Below are 22,190 nucleotides of genomic sequence, written 5' to 3'. Positions count from 1 at the left end.
CACCTGCCTGTTACACAGTGTCACGTTCCTGTCTAGGGGTTAAATAGTGCTATATACAACAACCAACCGGCGGAGGAACACCGCACACAGGTGGGATTACAACAGGAATATCACTGGAGGAAAGCAGGTTGTCCCAGTCTGTAGCTTCAAAGCATGTAGGGTCTTCTCAGGAGATCAGGGGTTGAAGTCACTCAGAAATAAATTTGGGGGAGTCCGGTGATCCAATCTGTTCCAATGTATTTAGAGTGTTCACAATGTGCTCAGTAGCAGTGGCAGCATTGGCTCAGGGGTGGCTGTAGACCGGAATGAGGAAACGTTGTGGAAATTCTCTGGAGAGAGAGCGGAAGGAGATCTGTGGTGCACAGCTTTCCCCCAACAACAACACAGTCCTCTGTGTTGTAATCTACAGAAATACTCCACTCCAACACTGCTACTCTACCACATTTCTCCACACTCCTCCATGGCCTCTCAGGCCCTGTCTGCATCCCCTCTGTCAGGCTAAAAGGAAAAAAACACACACACACACACAGTCCTCTCCCCAATCAGACATATAAACAAAATACACAGACACAAACGTGACACGCCCACACACTTTTGTCATGCTATGCTGCTCAGCTTCCAGCAGGTAAAGGGTCACATTCAGACGTATCTGCAGCAGCTGCAGCAGCACCTTCTGCTTGCTGAGGACCACGGCAAGCTCTACCTGTTCTTTGTCAGCTGCTTCCAGGTTAGCCTCAGGACCGCAGATTCTGATTGGCTTTTGAAATTGTAGTGATTCTTCTGACCACACCAACGTTCTCCGTTATGCCAGGACTCCCTTCAGTCAGCGGTTGGGCGTGGTCATCTCCAGGAGGACACGGCGTTCCTGAGCAGGCTGGCACGCCGGCAGCTGCCCGCCCGGCAGCAGGACCCGGCCGAGTTCCTCCTGTGGACGGCCCGCCTGCGGGTCTGTCTGGAGACGGCCGCTGCGCTGCTGCTGCGGGTGCTGGACCAGGAGAACGGTGAGCGGAACTCCACCCTGTTTGTATGCTGGAGGAAGAGCCCATCTGAGCACTGTGCTCTGGTTTGGGTGGTGCAGGTGAGCCCAAAGAGGCGGAGCTGCAGTTCTTGGACCAGGTGAAGGCTGTGTGTGAGTACTCAGGAAACGAATGGTACCGCGTCTACCTGCTCCGTGCTGTAAACCGACTGACTGGAGTGCAGAGTGTTGAGGTTCTGATGAACTGCGCCCGCTGGGGGTGGGTGGTTCCGCCGGAGGTGGCGCGGCGGCAGGTACGTCCCTTTTTATTTTATTACTCTGTGGCCTTCCAATGGCAGCAAGCAGATTCCAGCTTCATCCCCTTCATTCCCAGGCTCTGGTTCCAGCTGAGCTGGACCGCTTCCTGAGCTTCGGACCACCCTACCTACGAGTGAGAGAAGCCGTGGGGCAGCTGCTGCTGGAGGACAAAGTGGACGCCCTGAGATTAGCTCTGCAGGAGGTGCTCTACCTCAGAACAGCTCAGTCCATTATGGCAGTTCATAATATTTCAAATTAAACTCAGTTCCCGTCCCTCCAGAATGCCAGGAGCTCCAGCCCTGCTGTCCTGTTCATCCTTGCGCTGTTCAGACAGGTCACCTGTCAACTGGAATTACCTGTCCCCAAATTCTGCCCACAGCGTCTGGTAAGAGCCAGAGTGACATGGTTGAATTTCCTGATATGACCACTGATCTGTGCATCCAATTTGCTGTGCAGTCTTTAACATTTTTCGCTGCATCTGTCAAGTGTTGATTTAAAGAACTCTCTCTTAACTCTCTCACTTGCTCCAAACAACATGACCTCTGTCTTTTTTTTTCATTAAAATGTGAAAAATTCATTGACATCCATGATTTAATTCCAGCAATACGCTCCAGTAACGAATTTGCAGAATATGCATTTTCTTGTTTTAGTGGCATATAGATTATAGATTTTGTTTTTTAGAAAGCCATTAACAGATGCCAAACAGAGATGAACATTCAGTTTAGGAAGCTTTAATACTGTAATGAAATGCTTCATAAGAGGAGATGAGATTACATTTCAGAGGTTATCTCCTTACTCCCCTCCTCCGCCATGGAGATGAAGGCTCTGGAGGAGATCCTGCCTTCGTGTTTGTCTGGTGACCTCGTGGACTTCGCCGCGGGTCTGCTGTCCAATCGGATTGGAGGAAGGATGTCTACCTTGCAGCTGGATAGTGGGCAGGGAGCTCGGCGGCGCGCCCTGCTGGAGCTGCTGGTTCATGCGGCAGCTGTGCTGTACAGTGGAAACAGACTTCTGTCTGATCTGCGGCACGTGGCTTCACCAACTCAGGATTTGGCTGTGAGTTAAAGAAACCAGGAGCTGATACTGAATAAATGACCTTTCAACATTCATTCGACCCCATCGCTCTCTTCCTCTCTTGGATCCCAGCGTTTCTTTCTGCCCACAATGACTGATGACCACAGCAGTGAGGCCCATCATTGGCTGAACGAGCCGCGGCCTCCAAAAAAATACCGTGAGTGTGTGTGAGTCTGTGTAAATGATTGTTTTCTGGATCATGACAGTTAATGTCCTTTATTACAGAATGCCCCAACGGTCATGTGGTCTTTGTTGGAGAGGTGAGATGTGCTGGCGTGTAGGTGTTAGAATAGCTGTGTGTTCGGTGCGCTGCTGGACCTTTATGTCTCGATCTCTTGTAGTGCACCCGACCAGTCGAAACGTCAAGATGTCTGGACTGTGGAGCTGAAATTGGAGGCAGAAATCACAACCCGGTGGAAGGCTTCACAGCGGTGGGCGGCGGCATGTGGGACCAGACGCGGACGGGACATATTCTGGGGGCAGCCCGATGCAGGACAGAAGCTCCGAACCGAGGAGCATCTATGACCCAGTCCTGCATCCTCCGGCTCCTTACGCATCTGGCCATGATGCTGGGGGCGACACAAGATCAGCAGGTGAATCTGAAGTCCGGCTCCCCAATAACATGCTGCCCCCAGGATCATCCATATCACCTCAGATGCATACATATCAGACATAAACCAGGGCTGATAGTATTCCGGCGCCACGCTGGATCTCCGCTGTACTAAAATGGCTGTGAGAATAAAGGAGTAAATAAAAAGTCGGACAGTATATCTGAGAGGCACAGTCCTAGTCATAAAGCAGCAGTCTGAGCAATGCTACACACCTTAGGTTAGAGCTGTAAATCCGGGTTGATGATCGGTCAGCAAACACGAAATCCCACAAATGACCCTTTCCGTAGGATACTAATCCATTCCTAGCTTACTTTGGAGTGTTATAATTGCCTTTCTTGGTATGGCTGTAGTGGTTCTGCAGGTAAGTGACTAGTTAAAAGCAGGGATGATTACTGAACAGGCCCACCAGGCCCAGGGTCTCAGGAGATCTGGTGCAGCGTTGCATGAAGATGCTGCTGAAAATATGCTAACGCTGGGTTCGTTCATCTCGTGTCTGAATGATGTAAACAGCATTCATATTTACATTTACAGTGGTGCTTCTCAGCCTTCACATAGTAGACTAAGAAGGAAAGGAAATGAGCGTTTTGGATGTAAATAGTGTGAGATGTGTGTTACATGGGGGTTAAACACAGTTTAGTGTAGGTGGGCAGTTCGGCGCCATCTCTGTTGTGCGGTGCCAGAGAATAAGTGAGTAAAAAGTAACCTTTTTACTGATTACTTACTAAAAGTAAAAAGCGGACGTGTTGTACTGTTGGCTCCGCCTACCAGCTCCTACAATAAAAAGCTCTTATTCCAGCCAGAGCACCAAGCGTTTCTTCTTCCCGGTTCGGCCAAAAGCTTGTCATATTATTCAAATGTGTGCATGCACAGAGCTTTTTTGTCAAAAACGTGTTATTTATACAATTACTAACATCATGGTGAAAGTTTTTTCCATGCCCAGAACATTGCTGACCGTTGTGTTGGGTAAAAAGACCAAAGGGCCAATTGTGGCCTCTGGGCCGTAGTTTGCCCACCACTGGCTTAAAGTGTCCAGAATTTATCTGCAAACTGCAGAAAATCCATCTCTCACCACCTCACACTGTGCTTATCATACTAGCATATTGCTATTATAATATTATACACTGTATATACTAAATATACACATACATTCATATTAGTATATTGCTGCTATCTGGTCTGCATGTCTAACCGACATCTCATCTTGGATGGCAGCCCATGACCTCCAACTCAATCCCACCAAAACTGAACTAATATTCATTCCAGCAGATTCTTCACCACATCAGGATCTTGCTATTTACCTGGACAACTCACAGCTCTCTCCTTCTGCAACAGCCCACAACCTTGGAGTAACAATAGACAACCAACTCTCCTTCTCAACTCACATCAGCAATCTTTCCTGCTCATGTAGATTCCTTCTCTACAATATCAGACGAGTCCGCCCTTACCAACCCAGGCCACCCAGATCCTGGTTCAGTCCTTAGTAATCTCACGACTGGACTACTGTAACTCCCTTCTAGCTGGTCTACCACTATGTACCATCCGACCTCTACAACTCATACAAAATGATCTTCAACCTTCCCAAGTTCTCCACACCACCCCTCTGCTACGTTCCCTCCACTGGCTCCCAGTAGCTCCACGCATCAGGTTCAAAATACTGATGCTGGCCTACAAAGCCAAACATGGAGTAGCACCATCCTACCTCACAGCCCTTATTACACCTCGCACTGCACCTCGTATACTCCGAGCCTCCAGTACTGCTTGCCTGATCCCTCCATCTCTGAAGGTAAAAGGAAGACGCTCATCTAGACTCTTCTCCGTCTTGGCCCCTCGGTGGTGGAATGAACTTCCCCTCGAGGTCAGAACAGCTCAGTCACTGAGCACCTTCACACGGCAGCTCAAGACCTTCCTCTTTAGAGAATATTTAGATTAAATTGTAATTTTCTTGTTGTCAAACTTGTGTACAGAATCTACAACAGAGTGAATAAAAAGATGTATTCATGGTTCGGGTCCTAGTGAACCGGAATTGATCTCTTCATCGATGGTAACTTGAAAGCACGTTGTAAGTGGCTCTGGATAAAGGCGTCTGCCAAATGCCGTAAATGGAAATGTAAAATGTAAATGTTTGCCTCAACCTGCACCATATTATGGATCTGTGCATAATGTCTTTTGATGACTCTCGGCTCGTACGTGTGTTCAGGCCATCCAAGGGACAATCCACCCGCATGTTCAGGATCCCATCCAGTTTCTCTGGCAGCATCTTGAGGTGGACATGGAGCAGCTGGGCCAGATCCTGGACCTGAACGTAGATAATACTGTTGTAACAGTCCACCTGATCCTCAGCGAATGCTCTTCAGGTGTGTGTGTGTGCTTGTTTCATCCAATCAGAGCTAACTCATGACTATTCATTCTTCAAGACATCTTCATCTTTTTACAGGAGCTCACCAGCAGGTGGCACACCTGGACTCTCGAGCAGGAAGAGAATCCTGGGAAAGAGGTGTCTGTGTGGCAGCCATTGACCCAGTAGTTCAGGTCATTCTCTGCAATTCCCAACTTCAACAGTGTCCGCATGACATGATGACCTCAGATTAAAGGGTCAACGTTCTCTATAGGATCTGAAGAGGAAACTGAGTCAGGCTCAAGACTGGATCAGCGCGGATGAAACTCCCCTCATGAAGCTCCTGTTCTCTGACCCCACTCCCTTGCTGCCCCGCCTCCCTGACTGTCCCACCCACTACTCCGCCTTCTGGAAAATCCCAGACAGGCTGAGTCTGCAGCGCCTCTCGCAGGTCATTGATCAGAAGGGCAACTCCACGTTGCCCCTCCTAGCAGAGTTCCTCAGGAAGGTTGGTGTTCTCCATGTGAAGGTCTGTGAACTCAGCAAGTTCAGAAATATGAATGTGTGTGTGTGTGTGTGTGTGTGTGTGTTTCAGGTCCCCTGCATTCGTCAGCTGTGCCACCTGCCTGATCTGGCCGCCCTACAGATCGACCTGTTCAGGGCGTTTCCCACAGAATCTGCAGCCTCCTCCCACAGCATCGCCGCCATGTTCCAGAAACTGTCATCAGGTACCTGCTGAGGCCTCCGTTCACCTGGAGCTGCTCAGTGATGAACGACTGATGAATCTGTCTGCTGTTTGTAGGACATTTAAGGAAGACTCTGCTCAGACGGGTGAAGATCTTCATGGAGGTGTGGAACAAGCTCAGGATGGAGGTGTCTTCTGACGGTGAGCAACTGCTCATCAAGCAGCTATCCAACTCAACACTGTTTTGAAGTTGTGTGTGAGATGTGTGTGTGTGTGTGTGTGTAGCTCGTATGGGTGTACCTCTGCAGCTCTGTGAGACAGAATTGACAATGGAGAGCTCCAGTCAGTTTCTGTCACCAAGTCGCCATGGGCCAGGGTCCTGCCTGCAGGTTGTCATCAACTTCCTGTCCCAGACGCAGAATGATCTCATCAGAGAGGCCAGGAAACTCAAACCCCAGGAGGACAGGTGTGTGTCGGCAGTGATGGAGCCAGGACATTTTCAGTGGTCATTTTGGGGTGGCAAAAAAAAAATGGCTAATTCAGCACCTAAACCACACAAGCTCTCTGTGCTGTCTTCTTCTTACGAACTGCTGTGCAAAATATATCAATTATGCCACCAGTGAGTCCAAGCAAATTGAATTTACTGAAAAGTTTACTGTGTAAGATGACTTGATCTTACACATGCATCAATTGTTAGCTTGTAAGGCTTATAAAGGGTTATAAAGCGCTAAATACATAGTAAAAAGAACCAAGTCACCCCTCTGATATTATATCTTATCTGTAACTACCCGTTGCTGTGTGTCCGGAAGTTGCAGAGCAACTGCTCATCCAGCAGCTATCCAACTCAACACTGTTTTGAAGTTGTGTGTGTGTGTAGCTCGTATGGGTGTGCCTCTGCAGCTCTGTGAGACAGAATAAGCTATTCAGTGCGTGAGTGGTTCCGTACGGGAAAAACAACATGTGCTGTGATGCAGTGCTTGGGATGGCCGGAGTTAAGCGTGAGGCGGCGGCCATTGTGTGTCTGTTCAGTTTTCGTTTTTCCTCGTTCCACCACAGGGATTACAGCGTCGCCGTGGAGACACTCTCAGAAATCCAGCTGGTGCTGATTGACCCCGAGAGGGAGCTGGTGCCCCTTGTGTTGACCCACTGTCACTACACCCTGGTGAAGGGTCATGTGACGGACGCTTCGTATGACATGCAGAATCTTCAGAACGACCTCTACCGCCGCTTCCTGGCCGGGAAACCCCTCATTCAGGCAGTGAGAATTTTTACAATTTTTCAGTTGAAAAATATATCTAGTTTTTTTTATTATTATTATATGTAATTTTTTTGCAGGACACCTCAAAATTCCTGAATCGACACCTGCAGGATTTCTCCGTCATCCTGGCTGAAGTCCGTAGCAAGATTGCTCAGGTACAGACCTGTCTGTAGCTGCAGGACTGTGTGTGTGTGTGTGTGTGTGTGTGTGTGTATTCTCAGCTTGTGCACCATGCAGGAACCCCTGAAGGGCTTGGTGCACGACTCCATGAAGTCGATCCTGCGCTCCTTCTCTGACGTGTGTGATGCGGTCACTGCTGTGGAGGTCGCCTTGCGTTTCCTGGGGAAGACTGGAGGCGAGGGGAGCTCTCTGCTCCTGTCGTACCTGAAGGACTCGCTTAGGATGGGCCACCAGATCTCTGCCAGTGTTGCAAAGGTGCTGCACTCACCCAGAACATCATACAGTGATGATGAAGCTGCAGTAGATCACCTGAACAACATAGCACAGATGTAATAATCATCTTCCTGTCCCACAGGCCCTGGCAGAATGTCGACTCTCTCACTGCACACCCACGTGGCAGCTGCTGACCTGCTGGAAGTCTGAGCTGATGCTGAAGACAGGACAGGTATCCTGGGATCCTCATTTTAACTCTTATTTAGAAGATCTTTTTTGATGCTTGTAGAACGCAGATGATGTTTATACGATGATTTGGCAGGAGGCAGGATTTTGCCTAACATTAACAGCATTTATCAGATGCCTTTATCCAGAGCAGCTTACAACCAGGGCAGGTTGCACTGGTAATTAAACATCTAATTAAAAGATCGCCCTGGTAATTAAACATCTACGTTGCCTGGTTAAAAGGACCCGTTCCCTGGACTAGCCCAAACATACAGGACACATCTGTCTCCTGAGGAGAAACGTGCGGTGAAGGTTTTCCTGGGGCTCACTGACATCAACTCTTTCACACTGGAGCTGCATGAGATCCTACTGCTGAAGACGGGCGCCGAGAATCCTGACGCCTACCAGCCACAGTGGGAGTAAGAGCACCACTTATAAAATATGATTACAGACAACATGTTGGATGCGGGTCTTACGTCAGTAAAATATTTTATTTCAGTTTTTCATATTAAAAACCCATGATGGCCTTTTATTGAATTAAATCTAGAACTTTAATAGCTATGAGCAATTACAACTTTTCCTTGTAAAAATTCCTCATCCTACGCTGCTCCACCACACAAAGTATTGTTATCCACTTGTTGTCTAGTGAAGGATTTCAATCACAATACAGCAGAAGTTCTGAATTCCAGACCTCAACCCTCCATCTGGACGACCATCTGCTCCAACTTTTGCTCCAGCAGCTGCCTCCACACACGGCTGACATTTCCCTTTGTCCCTCCTCTCTGCCTGCAGCATCAGCTCCACTCTGGAGAACCATCTGCTGCAGAAGGGCACCGCAGCGGCGCTGCCAGGACTCCACGCTCTGGCGGAGGACATCACTTTACACAAAGCTGCTGAGATATGGAAGATGGCGGTGGAATTACATTAACTTCATTTCCAAACTGACATCAATTATGCATGACGCGCAGATGTATTTCCACATTTACATTATATATATTTTACATTATATATAGATAGGATGGGTGTATAGATGGAGAAATAAATACATTTCTGAACAATAAACTGGACTGGACTCACAATACAAATGCACTCTATAAAAAGGGCAGAGCAGCTGTACCTGCTGCGGAGACTCAGGTCTTTTGGAGTACAGGGGCCACTCCTGAAGACTTTTTATAACTCTGTAGTGGCATCAGCCATCTTAAAGGTGTGGTCTGCTGGGGCAGCAGCATCTCCGCTGGGGACAGGAAGAGACTGAACAGGCTGATCCGGAGGGCCGGCTCTGTTCTAGGATGCCCCCTGGACCCAGAGAATGGTGGACAACATCTCCCACCCCATGCAGGCGACTCTGACAGCACTGAGCAGCTCCTTCACTGGCAGGCTGCTGCACCCACAATGTGGGAAGGAGAGGTTCAGAAGCTCTTTCATGCCAACTGCTGTCAGACTGAACATTAAAGAGCCCACAGTTGACCACACACACACATCAAATACACCACAGTAGTTTCTCTCATGTGCAGTAATTCTTGTGGGCAAATCTGGTGCAACGTGCAATTGTATCTCTTTTATATTGTATGACTGATCCTGCTCCTGGTGTCAAACGTTATAACTGTATTAAAACGAGATGTATAACACTGCGTTTGAAGTACATTTATTTTGTGTTTGCGCTGCTAGTTCGTTTCTAGACTGTTATCTTCTCAGCGACCAATCACATCGCGCAGTCCCCGTGCGAGGGGGCAGAATCCAGCCAATCGCATGCACTGGAGGCGGGGCTCCGGCGCTTCTGGACACTCGGTCCGACCAATAGCCTTGTCAAAAATCTGGGCCCGAGAAACGACGCAGCCAATGAGAGGCGGCGGGGGGCGGAGCCCGGCTGTTGTCTTGTCGCCTAAGTGAAGATGTTGCGCTTTGTTTTTAAACGGAACCCGCAGCGCTAGAACCGCGGCGCCGGTCTCACCGATCATGCACACGACCCGCAGCCCCGCGTCCATCCAGGCCGTGGCGTCCGGCGACGCCCCGGACCTCAGCCTGCGCGGCTCTCAGCTGACGGCGACCCGGCGGCCCAGCAGCGCCTTCTCACGCTCCGTGTCCGTGTCCGTGGCCACCGAGGCCCGCGGGAAGCGCAACACGCCGGTGAGGATGACCGGTCCCGGTCCGGGTGACGCTCCTGTTCATCTTCACATGTATGCTTCATTACGCGTGTATGTTCCCGCCAGGGCGACGCTGGTCTCGGCGGCTCCCGCTCCGTCAAGAACCTCCGCCGCTCCAGCAGCACCACGCAGGTGAACCAGCAGGCCGGCAGCATCAGCAGTCTCAGGTACGTGGCGTGGCTGGCCCGTCTGATGCTGATGGCCTGGACACAATGGGCGGCGTGGGTTGGGGGCGCAGGGGGTCAGGTTTCAGTCAGAAGAAGTGTGTGCATGTGGAGACCCCATTGTCCAGCAGCTGCAGTCGCTACACACACACACTCCTTGGTTCCTATAGGAACTAAATCCAGCACCTCCTCCCCCTTGACCCCTTTGACCCCTTATCCCACCAGCTCTTTCATAACTGTCACTCCAGGGCTCCACCCCCTCAACGACTTGTAAAGGGACCCGTGGAGGAATGTGGCCCTTTAGCCACGCCCCTCGCCCAGCTGCCACTGCAAATGCTAATGAGTGTTTTAGGCTGGGCCAGATGCCTGTCTGGGGTGTTTATGCAGGTCACTGGGGGGGTCACAGCCGATCTCTGTTATTCCTTTATTTTCTCCTCCCTGGGTAACGTTTCACTTTATTGGACGGTAATTCCGCTGATCTGTTGCTAGGTAGTTCTAACGATTATTGAATATGAATGTGAGCCGTGCTGTGATAAAATCTCTCCACCTGCCGTCTTCAGTCGCTTATTGCTGTAGTTACCATAGAAACAAGTTCACGATTACTGCTGTGTAATGCGGCTCTTGTCTCCACAGTGAGGGCCACGCCCACGACTTCCTGCCGACATTTCACAGCAGTTCCGAGGGCCGCAAGAAGTTAGCGAGTCTTAGCAAGGCATCACCGGATCGCACCACATGGAACATCCTGGTAACGGCCCCGCCTCCTCTTCTTTAGGGCTTCTCAGGCGTTTCAGTAAAAACCCTCCACTTAAATATGGCAAACACACCTTAGACTGAAGTCAAGTTAGAGGATGATGAAGAGGGAATTGGAAATGTCATTTCCTGTCTGGCTCCAGGATGAACAGCCCCGGGCGTTACCCGGGTCCTCCAGCGCACGGAGTGTGGGCAGCTTGGACTCCCCAACAGGCCCAAAGAAGAGAGATGGGGGCGTGGCTCTGGCCGCCAACTTCACCGCCAACAACCGGTGAGCTGCACGAAGTTCCCTCAGCAGGCAGAGCAGAGCGCTGGAGGAAAACGACTTGTTTCATATCTGTTTCAGGAGCAATAAGGGCGCGGTGGGCAACTCTGTGACCACCATTCTGCACAACAACTACTCTGAGAAACCCCTGACCCCCAAGAGCTCCAACCAGAAACCCTCCTTCAAGTGAGTCTCACCACTTGGCTCTAGCATTCAAAGAAATGAGCGAGTCAGATGCAGCCACACACTTGCATTAAGATGAATATTACCAATCTGCCGTTATATCTGCAGCAACATCCTGAAAGCCACAGTGAATGATGAGAGCTTGCTGGAGAATGGCTCCTTGACCAAATCCCAGAAGAATTTCTCTTCGTCTTCATCCACCTCCAACAACAATGCCCCACCCAGCCCCACCCAGTCCAGGAGGAGGGAGGTGTCTGAGGAGGAAGCAGAGAGGTCAGCTGCAGTATGGCCTCCCCATCCTGGTCCCTCCACTGCAGTCCTACATGTTGACATGTTTCCCTCTGTCCCCGCCTCAGGTTTATCCAGCAGGTGAACCAGGCTGTGGTCGTCATTCAGCGCTGGTACAGACGCCATGCTAAACGCCGGCAGGCTGGCAGGAGCCTTAAGGAGCTCCTCACCTCAAAGAAGAGGGTAAACAGCAGCCTGCATCATGAAGCTGCAGACGTCCCACCAAGCCAAGTGTAAAAACGTGTCCGAATCTGTACCTGATGCAGGACCGAGAGCAGCTGGAGGAGGCGCGGAAACGTGTCCGTGAGGAGAAGGCTCGGCAGGCCCGCCTTGCTGCTGTCCAGGTCAGACTTGTTGAGTAGCGAGGGCCCGACAGGGAAGGGACAGTGACTTTAACCACAAACTCTCTAAATATGCAGGAGCTACAGCTGAAGAGGGCGCAGCGCACCGCGGAGGAGGAGCCAGATGCCCTACAGAATTCTGGGAAGGTGGGCCGCAAGAAATCCTCCAGAACATCACCTGCAATCCAACTTCCACCATCTGACATCAAGGCCAACAACACAGGTTCAGAGTTCACTTGGCACTCCTTTTGGAATGATGGGATGGTGTTGCGGGAACCTGGCATCACTCTTCCCGCTCCGTGGTTTCTTTACAGACGTGGTAACAGATCTGGGTGATGTCATCAACCTTCGGGCTGTGTCCCCTGCAGTATCAGACCACAGAGGCTCCCAGTGCTCCCAGGTACCCGTGCGAAAGATTACAAATCATTTAAACCAGTGTTTCCCAACCCTTCAGCGATGGCCTAGCGGTAAAGGGTCCTCAGAAGGTTATTGGTTCAAATCCCACCAACCAAGGTGCCACTGAGGTGCCACTGAGCAAAGCACCGTCCCCACACACTGCTCCCTGGGCACCTGTCATGGTGCCCACTGCTCACCAAGGGTGATGGTTAAATGGGTTTTTGTTCCAACCCACATATCTTCACAATTTGCCCCACTCATGATCAGGCCATTAATTAAGGTAGGACTGGACTGAAGACTCTTTGGCAGAAGTTCTACAGGACCAGAGTCAGGACACTAATTTATCAGTGTGGTATGGACGGCATGTATATGTCTGAACTGCAGTTTTCTTTGTCCCTGTTTTTGCCAGGAGATTTTGCAGCGGTCTGTCAGCATGGAGGACCAAAGACAGGGGGCACCGTCCAGCCGAACTCAGTCTAAAACAACACTGACTGACCTGCTGGACACACTGAAGCTGCTGGAGGAAGAACCAGACCAGCGGTCTGAGCACAAGGGCTACAGGAAGGAGAAATATGCCTGGATCGATGAGGTGAGGGAGCAGCTGCCACCTTCTGCTTTGTTCGATGCGAGGTGGTAAGATGAGAAGGTCTCATTTTCTTCTGTCTATGCTAGAGATTCATATCTGCCCTTCACCACCCAGTTTCTGCATGAGTTGTGGTGGAACAGGTAGAAAACTGGCGAGTTCTCCACTCTTCTCAGGGTGGAGACACAAACTCCCTGACGGCAGACAACCTGGAGCGCCATGGACAGCTGAGCCAATCCCCTGCGCTGCCTGACGGTGGCGCTCTCCTGTCTGAGGCCAAACTGCAGAGCATCATGACTTTCCTGGACGAGATGGAGAAATCAGAGCAGGAATGCCCACGTTCCGTCGCCTCAGGTTCTCACCGCGAGGTGAGCAGCACCTGTGGAGTCCGTTCAGGTCCATTCAATACAGCAGGAATATACAACATAATTATAGTAGTTAAGAATACTCATAACCCTTCAGGAAAGTGGGATAAAACCATGTTCTTCTGCACTCAAAAGAACATGGGTGGCGTCCATGGTGTTCTTCAACACATCACAGAACATCACTCTCGCATCTTACTGGCCATATTCACCATGCATTTAATCTAGGCATGACTTCATTAAAATGTGTGTGTAGCTGCTGCTGTCTGAGGAGGAGCTGCTTGGTGTTGAGGAGGCCTCAGCCACAGCTGCTGAAGTCACCAGCAACATGATGAGACTGAAGCTGGAGCTGGAGGAGAAGAAGCGCACCGCCAGCATGCTGCAGACTGCTCTGGTTGGTACACAGAGGAGCAGAGAAACCGACACGGACTCTCTCTCTCTCTAACACACACATGATGTTGGAGCTGTCGCGTGTTTCAGGCTCAGCAGAGGGAGCTGACGCTGCACCACGTGAAGGAGACGGAGAAGGACCTGAAGCGCAGTTTCCAGCTGCAGAAGGATCAGTACGAGGCGACCATAAAGAGGCACCTGAGCTTCATCGACCAGGTGAGAATCCAGCCTGGCCCTGGTGGCGGCGGAGATGTCTTCACGTGGTAACGCGGCTCCCTGTCTGCAGCTGATCGACGATAAGAAAGCTCTGAGCGAGCGCTGTGAGGGTGTGGTGGCGGAGCTGAAGCAGGTGGACCAGAAGTACACCCAGAAGATCGCCCAGATGGAAGAACAACATGAAATGGTACGGCAGCCGCATGTGTCTGTAAAACGAGAAGAGGGGGTGGGGTTCAGGTTGGAAGCTCCTGCATGTGCATGCTGTCCTCAGTCAGCTTCCGCCTGTCTGTGTCGCTTGGTAAATGTCTCTCTTACTTCTCTCTCTGCTGTAGGTGTGGCAAATTCTGGGTCCCTTGTGTGAGGTAAAGCTGTTTTTTTCCACCATGACTCTCCATTGTTCCCTTCTCCATCTCTATGTCTGCATGACCTCCATTGACTCGTCTCTCTCATTCTTCTGTCTGCCGTGGGTCCACTGGAAATGATGCACATCCCTCAGAGACACACCCTCCCAGTCCTGCTCCTGTTCATGCTTCTCTTCCTCTCTGTAGGAGATTAAGAAGCTGAAGGAGCTGATGAGTGCCAGCGAGAAAATCCGCCGTGATAAGTGGATCGATGAGAAGACAAAGAAGATTAAAGAGATCACGGTGAAGGGTACGTATCAACACACACACACACACACACACACACACACACACACACAGCAGGGGCAGTCAGAAGGTTGTGTGTTCAAATCAAGGTGCCACTGAGGTCCCCACACACTGCTCCCCAGGCGCCTGTCATGGTGCCCACTGCTCACCAAGGCTGATGGTTAAATACAGAGGACACGTTTCACTGTCCTGTGATGGGTCACGTGACAATTCATCACTTTCGCTGCACACAGTTCAGCTGCTGAATGTGATCTTGCTGCGTCTCAGGTTTGGAGCCTGAGGTCCAGAAGCTGATCTCCAAACACAAGCAGGAGGTGAAGCGGCTCCGGGTCCTTCACGAGGCGGAGCTGCAGCAGGCGGATGAGAGGGCAGCTCAGCGCTACGTCCGGCAGAGTGAAGAGCTCCGGCAGCAGCTGGAGAGGGAGCGAGACCAGCAGGTCCAGAGAGAGAGAGAGACAGCCAGAGAGAGGTACACACACACACACACACACACACACAGACATGTGGGGTTACAGATGCAGAGGTTGACCGGACGTGTGTGTGGAAGGTATGAGAAGCAGCTGCAGGAGGAACAGAACGCTGTGCAGCAGCAGAGGAGGCGTCTGTATCAGGACGTGGCCGAGGAGAAGGAGCGACTGGCCCAACTGTCTGCCAGGTCAGGATCTTCTCTCCTCCACATTTACTCCACCTTCCACGTTTCTGTATTTACGGTCTGATGGTCATGCAGGCAGCGGGCGGAGCTGGAGGAGTTGAGGAAGCAGCTGGAGGACAGCAGCTCTCTGGCCAACCGTGCAGCACGAGAGGAGCTGGAGAGGAGGCACCAGGTCCAGCAGCAACACTTTTCAGGGTCTTCTGTTTTACAAAGTTAATGTAATATTGAGTGTGTGTGTGTGTGTGTTGTTGCAGGCTGAAATGAAGGCACTGAGAGAGAGACTGGAGATTGAGAAGCAAACCTGGGAAGAGAACTACATGAAGAAAGAGGTGTGTGTGTGTGTGTGTGTGTGTGTTACTAACCCACCATAAACACCACCTGACTCTTCATGTTGGCCTGACAGTTTAAGTTAAAGATTAACCCCCGTTCTGGACGTAAAGCAGCCTCCTGACGGTGCTGACGGTGCTGATGTTGTCATGACAGGAGGCGTGGCTGCTGAGCCGCGAGCGGCAGCTGAAGGAGGAGGTGCGGCGGGGGCGGGATCAGGAGATTGAGATGGCCATTCAGAGGCTGGAGGAGGAGACCAGCAGTGTACGGGAGGAGTGTGAGAGGGCAGCTGACAATAGGTGTGTATTCCAGGAGTGAAAGTGTGAGTTCACTATGGTCCATGGAAGAGGTGAAAGGATGTTCCCCTCTCGGCTTCATCAGGGTGAAGCGCGTGAGGGAGAAGTACGAGGCGGAGCTGAAGGAGCTGGAGAGCTCAGAGAGGCTGGTGCTGGATAAACAGCAGGAGCTGAAGAGGAGGCAGAACGAGGCGGAGGGAGAAGTGCTCCGCCTACAGGCAGCCCTGCGCCACAAAGAGCAGGAAGTGCAGGACGTGACCGAGGTACCGAGGTCTCCAGCCAAACTTGCATGCATACTGAGAAGAACGTTCTACGCCTGGGTTCCTTATGCAGCCTAAAAAGAACATTATAAGATGCTAAAAACCCCACAAATCACTTAAAATCTGAAAAGTCATGCATGAAAAAAAATATCCAATTATTCAAGATTCAAGATAGATTTGTCAGTACAACAGTGTCTTGAAATACTGTTTCATATATAAAAATATTACACATTACACACTGAAATTAAACTGAAATTTAAATACCAATACAGACTACAAACTATAAAACAAGGAGAACAACGTGTAAGAAGAAGGACCGTATTCGCATTTCAGGGTCTGTTGTTTTGGTCAGAACTCCTGATTCAGGGTTTTGGGTTTCTGAAGGACAACAGTGATTTAAAATGTTACATAGTATCAACTTTTCACGTCTCCTCCCTCCCCCCTCTCTCCCTCTCTCCTCCCTCACCCTCATCTCTCCCTCTCTCCTCCCTCCCTCTCTTTTTTCCAGATTCGTGACCGTTTGGCAGAGGAGAGGCGGAGCCTGGCTGACGTGATCCGGCAGGAGTTTGCAGAGCGGCTGGTCCAGACGGAGGAGGAGAACAAGAGGATGAAGGTGGAGGTGGCAGAGGTTCGTGCACGGCTACGTCTCGAGGTGGAGCGCATCACTCGCGAGAAGGAGGAGGAGCTGGCTGAGGTGCATCAGAGGTAGAGAGGTGATTGGAATGAAAATGGAGCCCTTTTTTGGGGGACATGTCTGATGTCTACTTTTTCTATGAAGAGTAAAGTCCGCCGTCCTGAAGAAAGAGGAGACGGTGAACGGCCTCCGCAAGCAGCTTGAAGTGAGACTTTCCCCCTTCACTACTTTCAGACTTAAAAAAAATGCTTTAATGTAAATTTCCCACTTGTGGGACTAATAAAGGATCATCTCATCTCATCTTATCTTATGCTGCTCGGGGGCCTGAAACCCCAGTGTGGGTTCTGATCTCAGACTGACCCAACTAAAGTTGTGCCTCTATCTCTGTCAGGCAGCGGTGAAGAGGGCGGATCATCTCGAGGCGCTGCTGGAGCAGCAGAGGAAGCAGCTGTTGGGCAAATGATGACACAGGCTGGGGTGGAGTCAGCTATTCAGGCCACGCCTATTTTCTTATGTGACCCACAGTCAGACCTTTTTTTTGTTCTGTCCTCACTTGGTGTTTTTTCTACTAGAATAAACAGGGACAACAATGTAATGAATGTTCATATTCTTCAATTATTACTCCTGGGGAGAAAGCAGAGCGATTATTACACACACACACACACACACACACACACACACAGTTGATCCAGATGCCCCTTTTGTTCCAGCAGAGCCCCTTCTGGCCCTGGCTCAGATGGGGGGTGTGATGTCACACTTCAGAAGTCCTGCTTTTAGTGGGGTTTTAGTAAAATTGAGCAGAGGGACATGAGAAGAAATGGGTGGACGGATCTCGGGAAAGTAGGGCAGGAAAGACGAATGAAGGAAGGAATGTACTTTTGGAGACAGAGGGGCAGAGCTAGAAGAGAGAGTAACAGGAAGTGTTTAAAGGATGAGGACCACAAAGCTCTGAAGGACTGAAGTGGTGACCACACTGAACTGTTGGTTGCTTTTTTTTGTTCGCACTAAATGAACTTTAGCTGCTGAGACGGCGATTCGGGGCTTCAGGCGTTCTGGACCTGAATCTCTATGTTTTCTTATCTGATGTGAATTCCAGTGCTGTCTGTCGTGCCATTACAACTGTTCAACGTGGGCTCAGGAAATATGACACTTTCCAATGAGGAATGTTCTGGAATCTGCTGCCGCATCCCGTGCGGCATCACATTTCCCAGCACATGCCACTCCGACTGGTGCCAAAGAGTCCTGCCTTTGTCCCACAGAATCTCCACCGTTCTATTTTTATTCCTCTTCATGTTTGTTAGAAAGTCATTTTTTTTTTATCTGTTTTAATCCCATGTTCCATTGGAAAAAATGTGATTTTTGTCAGTTAAATGTTTTTGTGCAAATGATATGGAAAAAGTGAAGATTTTCAAATAAAGAAAAGAAATAAAAAAAACATTAGTTGGGTTTGTTGTTTCACTACAGACAGCTTTTTATGTTTTTACGTCTTAACTTTTTTGCATTAAGGTTTTTCAAAGGTCACAACTTTTTCTGAGACCAACTTCCCTTCAGTGGAAGAAAAAGCAGAACAAAGAATGTGCGTGAGTGTGTGTGCACATGTGTGTGTTTATGCACAAGTGTGAGTAAGTGCGTGAATGTGTGGTATTAGCCACACATGCCTATAAACCAGAAGACCCAGGGTGGAACTGAGTCTGCTCTCACTGATAAGGCAAATTGTCTGCAACTGTGTTTTACTGCTGTACATGTATCTCTGTAGCTCTGGTTCTAAGGTGCCAGTTAAAAAATTTATTATAACTAATTCCTGTGTAGTGAGTTTGTGGTAAATATTCTAATTGCACAATAATCTTATTCGGTTATATTTATAGCATAATCTGATCATTATCATTATCAGGTCACTTTTAATTTCTAATAAATTATTCCATAAGTATGAAATAAAGTGCTGCCTTAAAACCTGAGATCTACCAATGAACTTAATGATACAGTGATAATGTAAGAATTTAATGTAAGAAGTTTGCTGCTTCTGTTTTTATTATGGTAGGTTGCATATTGTCCATAAAGACTGATCAGATGATTTGCAAAGTCCCTCTTTGCCATGAAAATGAACTTAATCGCAAAAATCCCATTCTGATGCATTTCAGTCCTGCCACAAAATGACCTGCAGTGCTCCTCTCATGACAGGACGGTCTCCAGGACTGTTCAGGAACGGCAGCAGGCAGGTGTGAGTGCATCTGCATGCAAGTGAGGCGAATACTTCTGGAGGAAGTATTCTGAATACACAATTTTTGTACTGTAATTCATAATGAGCCTCCAGTTTTTTTAATAAAATATTTGCCCAACTCTGACCAACCTTTGTTGTGATGAATTTGTGTTGTGCTGTAATAATGTGTTGTACTTGTGATGCAGCAGTGTTTTAGTTCTGTTGTAGTCATTTTAAGTCATTTTATAGAGCTTTATTGTCATTTCAACAATACACAAATACACAAATATGTATACAGTGAGATGAGATGGGGCAGTGGTGGCCTAGCAGGTAAGGAAACAGACTCGTAATCGGAAGGGTGCTGGTTCAAATCGCGAACCACCGAGGGGCCACTGAGGTTCCCTTTATGAAGGTCCCGTCCCCACACTGCTCCCCAGGCGTCTGTCATGGCTGCCCACTGCTCATCAATGGTGATGGTTAAATACAGAGGACACGATACATTTTACAGTATACATTTACATTTACAGTATTTATCAGACGCCCTTATCCAGAGCGACTTACAATCAGTATTTACAGGGACAGTCCCCCTGGAGCAACTTAAGGTTAAGTGTCTTGCTCAGGGACACAATGGTAGTAAGTGGGATTTGAACCCGGGTCTTCTGGTTCACAGGCGAGTGTCTTACCCACTAGGCTACTACCACCTACACGGAGTGCACTGGGTGCTGTGTCACATCTGTCAATTAATCACTTTCACAACATACAACACAACAGCACATGAGAGACATCACATTGGGGGTGGGGTAATAATTTACTCTAAACCTGTACACACACACACACACACACATATATATATACATATATATATGAAGTGATTGTGATACACTGTGCACACAGGGAAATGTGCCCTCTGCTTTTAACCCATCACCCATTAACCCAGTTTACTGCTGTGATCATCGTTGCAGTATACATCCTGCCTAGCACTAGCAATAATGCTAAAGTTAGTGGTGGACTCAGTGAACTATACAACATCATCAGCAACCTGCAGGCATAGTCACAGGAGACTTAAACAATGCAAACCTCAAATCAGTATTGCCAAAATTCCATCAGAACATTAACCTGTTAGCATGTTAGACCATCCAGCGTGCATACAAGGCTACACCCCTCCCCCACCTCAGACCCATCATCAAGCAGTTCAGACCGGCCATAAGAGAGGTGAGTACGTGACCCCAGGGGGCCATCTCCATGCTCCAGGACTGTTTTGACTGCCCAGACTGGGAGATGTTTAGAGCAGTATGAGCACTCTGTGGACTTGGAGAATCCAGACCATCACAGGCTAAAAACCAACACATCAGGCCTGTAGCAGCTACCCCTCCTTGCTAGATGAGCTGAATGACTTCTTTGCACAGTTAAAGGCAGAGATCAGAGAGCCACCAAGGAAAACAACTCACTCTTCCAATGACCAGGTCCTCTGTCTTTCCACGGGAGACGTCAGGATGACCCTCCACAGAGTAAACCCGCGGAAAGCAGCTGCAACGGGAGTGTGTCTAAACCACCAAGGTCATCCCAGTGCCAAAGAAGTCAACTGTCCTGCCTCAATGACTACTGGCCAATACCACTCACACCCATCATTATGAAGTGCTTTGAGAGGCTGGTTCTCAGGCACATGAAGACCCAACTTCCACAGAATCTGGACCCGCTTCAGTTCACCTACCAGCCAAACTGCTCCACAGGCGATGCAATCTCATCTGCCCTTCATCTGCCCTTTTTTTTCACACAACCCTCTCCAAACTCGACAAAAAAGACACTTAAGCCAGAATGATGTTTATTGACTTCAGCTCAGCATTCAATACTGTCATCCCCCAGAAGCTGGTGAGGAAGTTGGACCTGCTTGAAATGAGCTCTCCACTCTGCAGCTGGATCTTGGACTTCCTGACAGACAGGCCTCAGTCTGTGTCTATAGGAAATAACACCCCCAAGGTCCTCAGACTAAGTACAGGTTCCCCACAGGGATGCTGCTTAGCCCACTACTGCTCACTCTGCTCACACACGACTGTGCTGCACATTACAGTTCCAACCTCATCATCAAGTTCACAGATGACACAACAGTAGTGGGGCTCACTACCAACAATGACGAGTCTGCCTACAAAGAGGAAATAAAACATCTGGTGGATTGGTGCCGGAGCAACAACCTGACTCTCAATGTCACCATGACTAAAGAGATTGTTTTCAACTTCAGGAAGAGACCAACTGTCCCCACCCCACTGCATGTTGATGGATCTGCTGTTGAGATCGTCAGCAGTGTGAAGTTCCTGGGTTAGATGACCTCTCCTGGAGCCTCAACACCACCTCTACCACCAAGAAAGACCAGCAATGTCTGCACTTCCTCCTGAAGCTGAAGAAGGCCAATCTCCCATCCTCACATCGTTCTACCAGGGGACCATTGAGAGTGTTCTCTGCTGCTACATTTACATTTACAGCATTTATCAGACGCCCTTATCCAGAGCGACTTACAATCAGTAGTTACAGGTACAGTCCCCCCTGGAGCAACTTAGGGTTAAGTGTCCTGCTCAGGGACACAATGGAAGTAAGTGGGATTTGAACCTGGGTCTTCTGGTTCATAGGCGAGTGTGTTACCCACTAGGCTACTACCACCCATGCTGCTACATCACTGTCTGGTACGGGAACTACACTGTCGCTGAGCAGAAGGCCTTGCAGTGGATAGTCATCGGTGTTCCACCATCTCCCAGCTCTACCAGAAACACCTCATCCTTCAAGCTCGGAACATAATGAAGGACTCTCACCAGCCGTCACATGCCCTGTTCTCCCTCCTACCATCTGGCAGACGGCTCCGCAGCATCAGAACTGTAACAGCCAGACACGGAAAGAGCTTCTTCCCACAAGCAGTCAGCTCTCAAAGCATTCAATGCACCACCATCACCAGAACACTGTTAAACTCAACAACAATACACTTCCAGCCTTATGCACCCGATTTTGCACATCTCTGATCTTTTTGCACGTTTGTCTTGTCTTGTGTGTCCTGTCCAACATATCCACTTACAATCATCCTTCATGATGTTGTCCAGTTATGTCCTGTACAGAGAAACCTGTACAGTATTTACGTTTTAGTTACTATAGTTTAGTGTGTATATACGTATATATTTGTCTTTTATTATTGCACCATGGAGGTCTGTGTGAAACATTATTACAGTACACTGTATACTGTGGATCTTGAATCTTAGTG

General features: G+C 49.3%; 2 protein-coding genes across 5 annotated transcripts in view; both read left to right on the top strand.

Annotated features, from left to right (window-relative positions):
• Window positions 1–9,013, top strand: part of rnf213b (ring finger protein 213b) — a 32,833-nt gene extending 23,820 nt beyond the window's left edge. Inside the window, exons 43-63 of the mRNA XM_028968971.1 lie at window positions 616–727; window positions 812–1,001; window positions 1,079–1,269; window positions 1,350–1,475; window positions 1,554–1,658; window positions 2,090–2,329; window positions 2,420–2,504; window positions 2,573–2,607; window positions 2,689–2,940; window positions 5,156–5,312; window positions 5,393–5,487; window positions 5,568–5,801; window positions 5,889–6,021; window positions 6,096–6,179; window positions 6,264–6,444; window positions 7,035–7,236; window positions 7,314–7,391; window positions 7,474–7,671; window positions 7,772–7,861; window positions 8,098–8,273; window positions 8,647–9,013. Coding sequence (XP_028824804.1) covers window positions 616–727; window positions 812–1,001; window positions 1,079–1,269; window positions 1,350–1,475; window positions 1,554–1,658; window positions 2,090–2,329; window positions 2,420–2,504; window positions 2,573–2,607; window positions 2,689–2,940; window positions 5,156–5,312; window positions 5,393–5,487; window positions 5,568–5,801; window positions 5,889–6,021; window positions 6,096–6,179; window positions 6,264–6,444; window positions 7,035–7,236; window positions 7,314–7,391; window positions 7,474–7,671; window positions 7,772–7,861; window positions 8,098–8,273; window positions 8,647–8,782 — 3,100 coding nt within the window. The 3' untranslated portion in view covers window positions 8,783–9,013. The remainder of the gene's footprint in view (window positions 1–615; window positions 728–811; window positions 1,002–1,078; window positions 1,270–1,349; window positions 1,476–1,553; window positions 1,659–2,089; window positions 2,330–2,419; window positions 2,505–2,572; window positions 2,608–2,688; window positions 2,941–5,155; window positions 5,313–5,392; window positions 5,488–5,567; window positions 5,802–5,888; window positions 6,022–6,095; window positions 6,180–6,263; window positions 6,445–7,034; window positions 7,237–7,313; window positions 7,392–7,473; window positions 7,672–7,771; window positions 7,862–8,097; window positions 8,274–8,646) is intronic.
• A 685-nt stretch (window positions 9,014–9,698) lies between these two features.
• Window positions 9,699–18,172, top strand: cep131 (centrosomal protein 131). 4 transcript variants are annotated; one of them, XR_003748507.1, is made up of 26 exons: window positions 9,699–9,981; window positions 10,065–10,165; window positions 10,796–10,907; window positions 11,056–11,183; window positions 11,259–11,363; window positions 11,469–11,633; window positions 11,717–11,831; window positions 11,915–11,992; window positions 12,068–12,212; window positions 12,304–12,389; window positions 12,795–12,974; window positions 13,145–13,336; window positions 13,587–13,724; window positions 13,811–13,936; window positions 14,007–14,123; window positions 14,269–14,298; window positions 14,485–14,587; window positions 14,851–15,052; window positions 15,131–15,238; window positions 15,311–15,407; window positions 15,490–15,564; window positions 15,719–15,861; window positions 15,944–16,121; window positions 16,627–16,831; window positions 16,897–16,957; window positions 17,144–17,209. XR_003748507.1 is itself a non-coding variant. In XM_028968994.1 (26 exons), the coding sequence occupies exons 1-25, from the start codon at window positions 9,811–9,813 to the stop codon at window positions 16,954–16,956; spliced, it is 3,141 nt and encodes a 1,046-aa protein (XP_028824827.1). In that variant the 5' UTR covers window positions 9,699–9,810; the 3' UTR covers window position 16,957; window positions 17,144–18,172. The 4 variants fall into 4 exon arrangements, 3 of the variants coding, with proteins under 3 accessions (XP_028824827.1, XP_028824825.1, XP_028824826.1); XM_028968994.1 differs by having other exon boundaries at window positions 16,627–16,812; window positions 17,144–18,172; XM_028968992.1 differs by having other exon boundaries at window positions 16,627–16,823; window positions 17,144–18,171.
• Window positions 18,173–22,190: the final 4,018 nt, after the last annotated feature.

The sequence above is a fragment of the Denticeps clupeoides genome, unplaced genomic scaffold (assembly GCF_900700375.1).
Source record: "Denticeps clupeoides unplaced genomic scaffold, fDenClu1.1, whole genome shotgun sequence".
Taxonomy (NCBI): Eukaryota; Metazoa; Chordata; class Actinopteri; order Clupeiformes; family Denticipitidae; genus Denticeps; species Denticeps clupeoides.
Note: the sequence above shows the minus strand (reverse complement) of the source record. Positions and strands in the feature narration are given on the sequence as shown.

What these genes read in the sequence shown, in the direction of transcription:
- cep131 (XM_028968992.1), top strand. Translation starts at nt 9,811, where the DNA reads ATGCACACGACCCGCAGCCCCGCGTCCATCCAGGCCGTGGCGTCCGGC. An exon ending in AAGTGCAGGACGTGACCGAG is followed by an intron (nt 16,122 to 16,626) that starts GTACCGAGGTCT and finishes TCTTTTTTCCAG; the next exon opens with ATTCGTGACCGTTTGGCAGA. An exon ending in CTGGCTGAGGTGCATCAGAG is followed by an intron (nt 16,824 to 16,896) that starts GTAGAGAGGTGA and finishes TTTTCTATGAAG; the next exon opens with AGTAAAGTCCGCCGTCCTGA.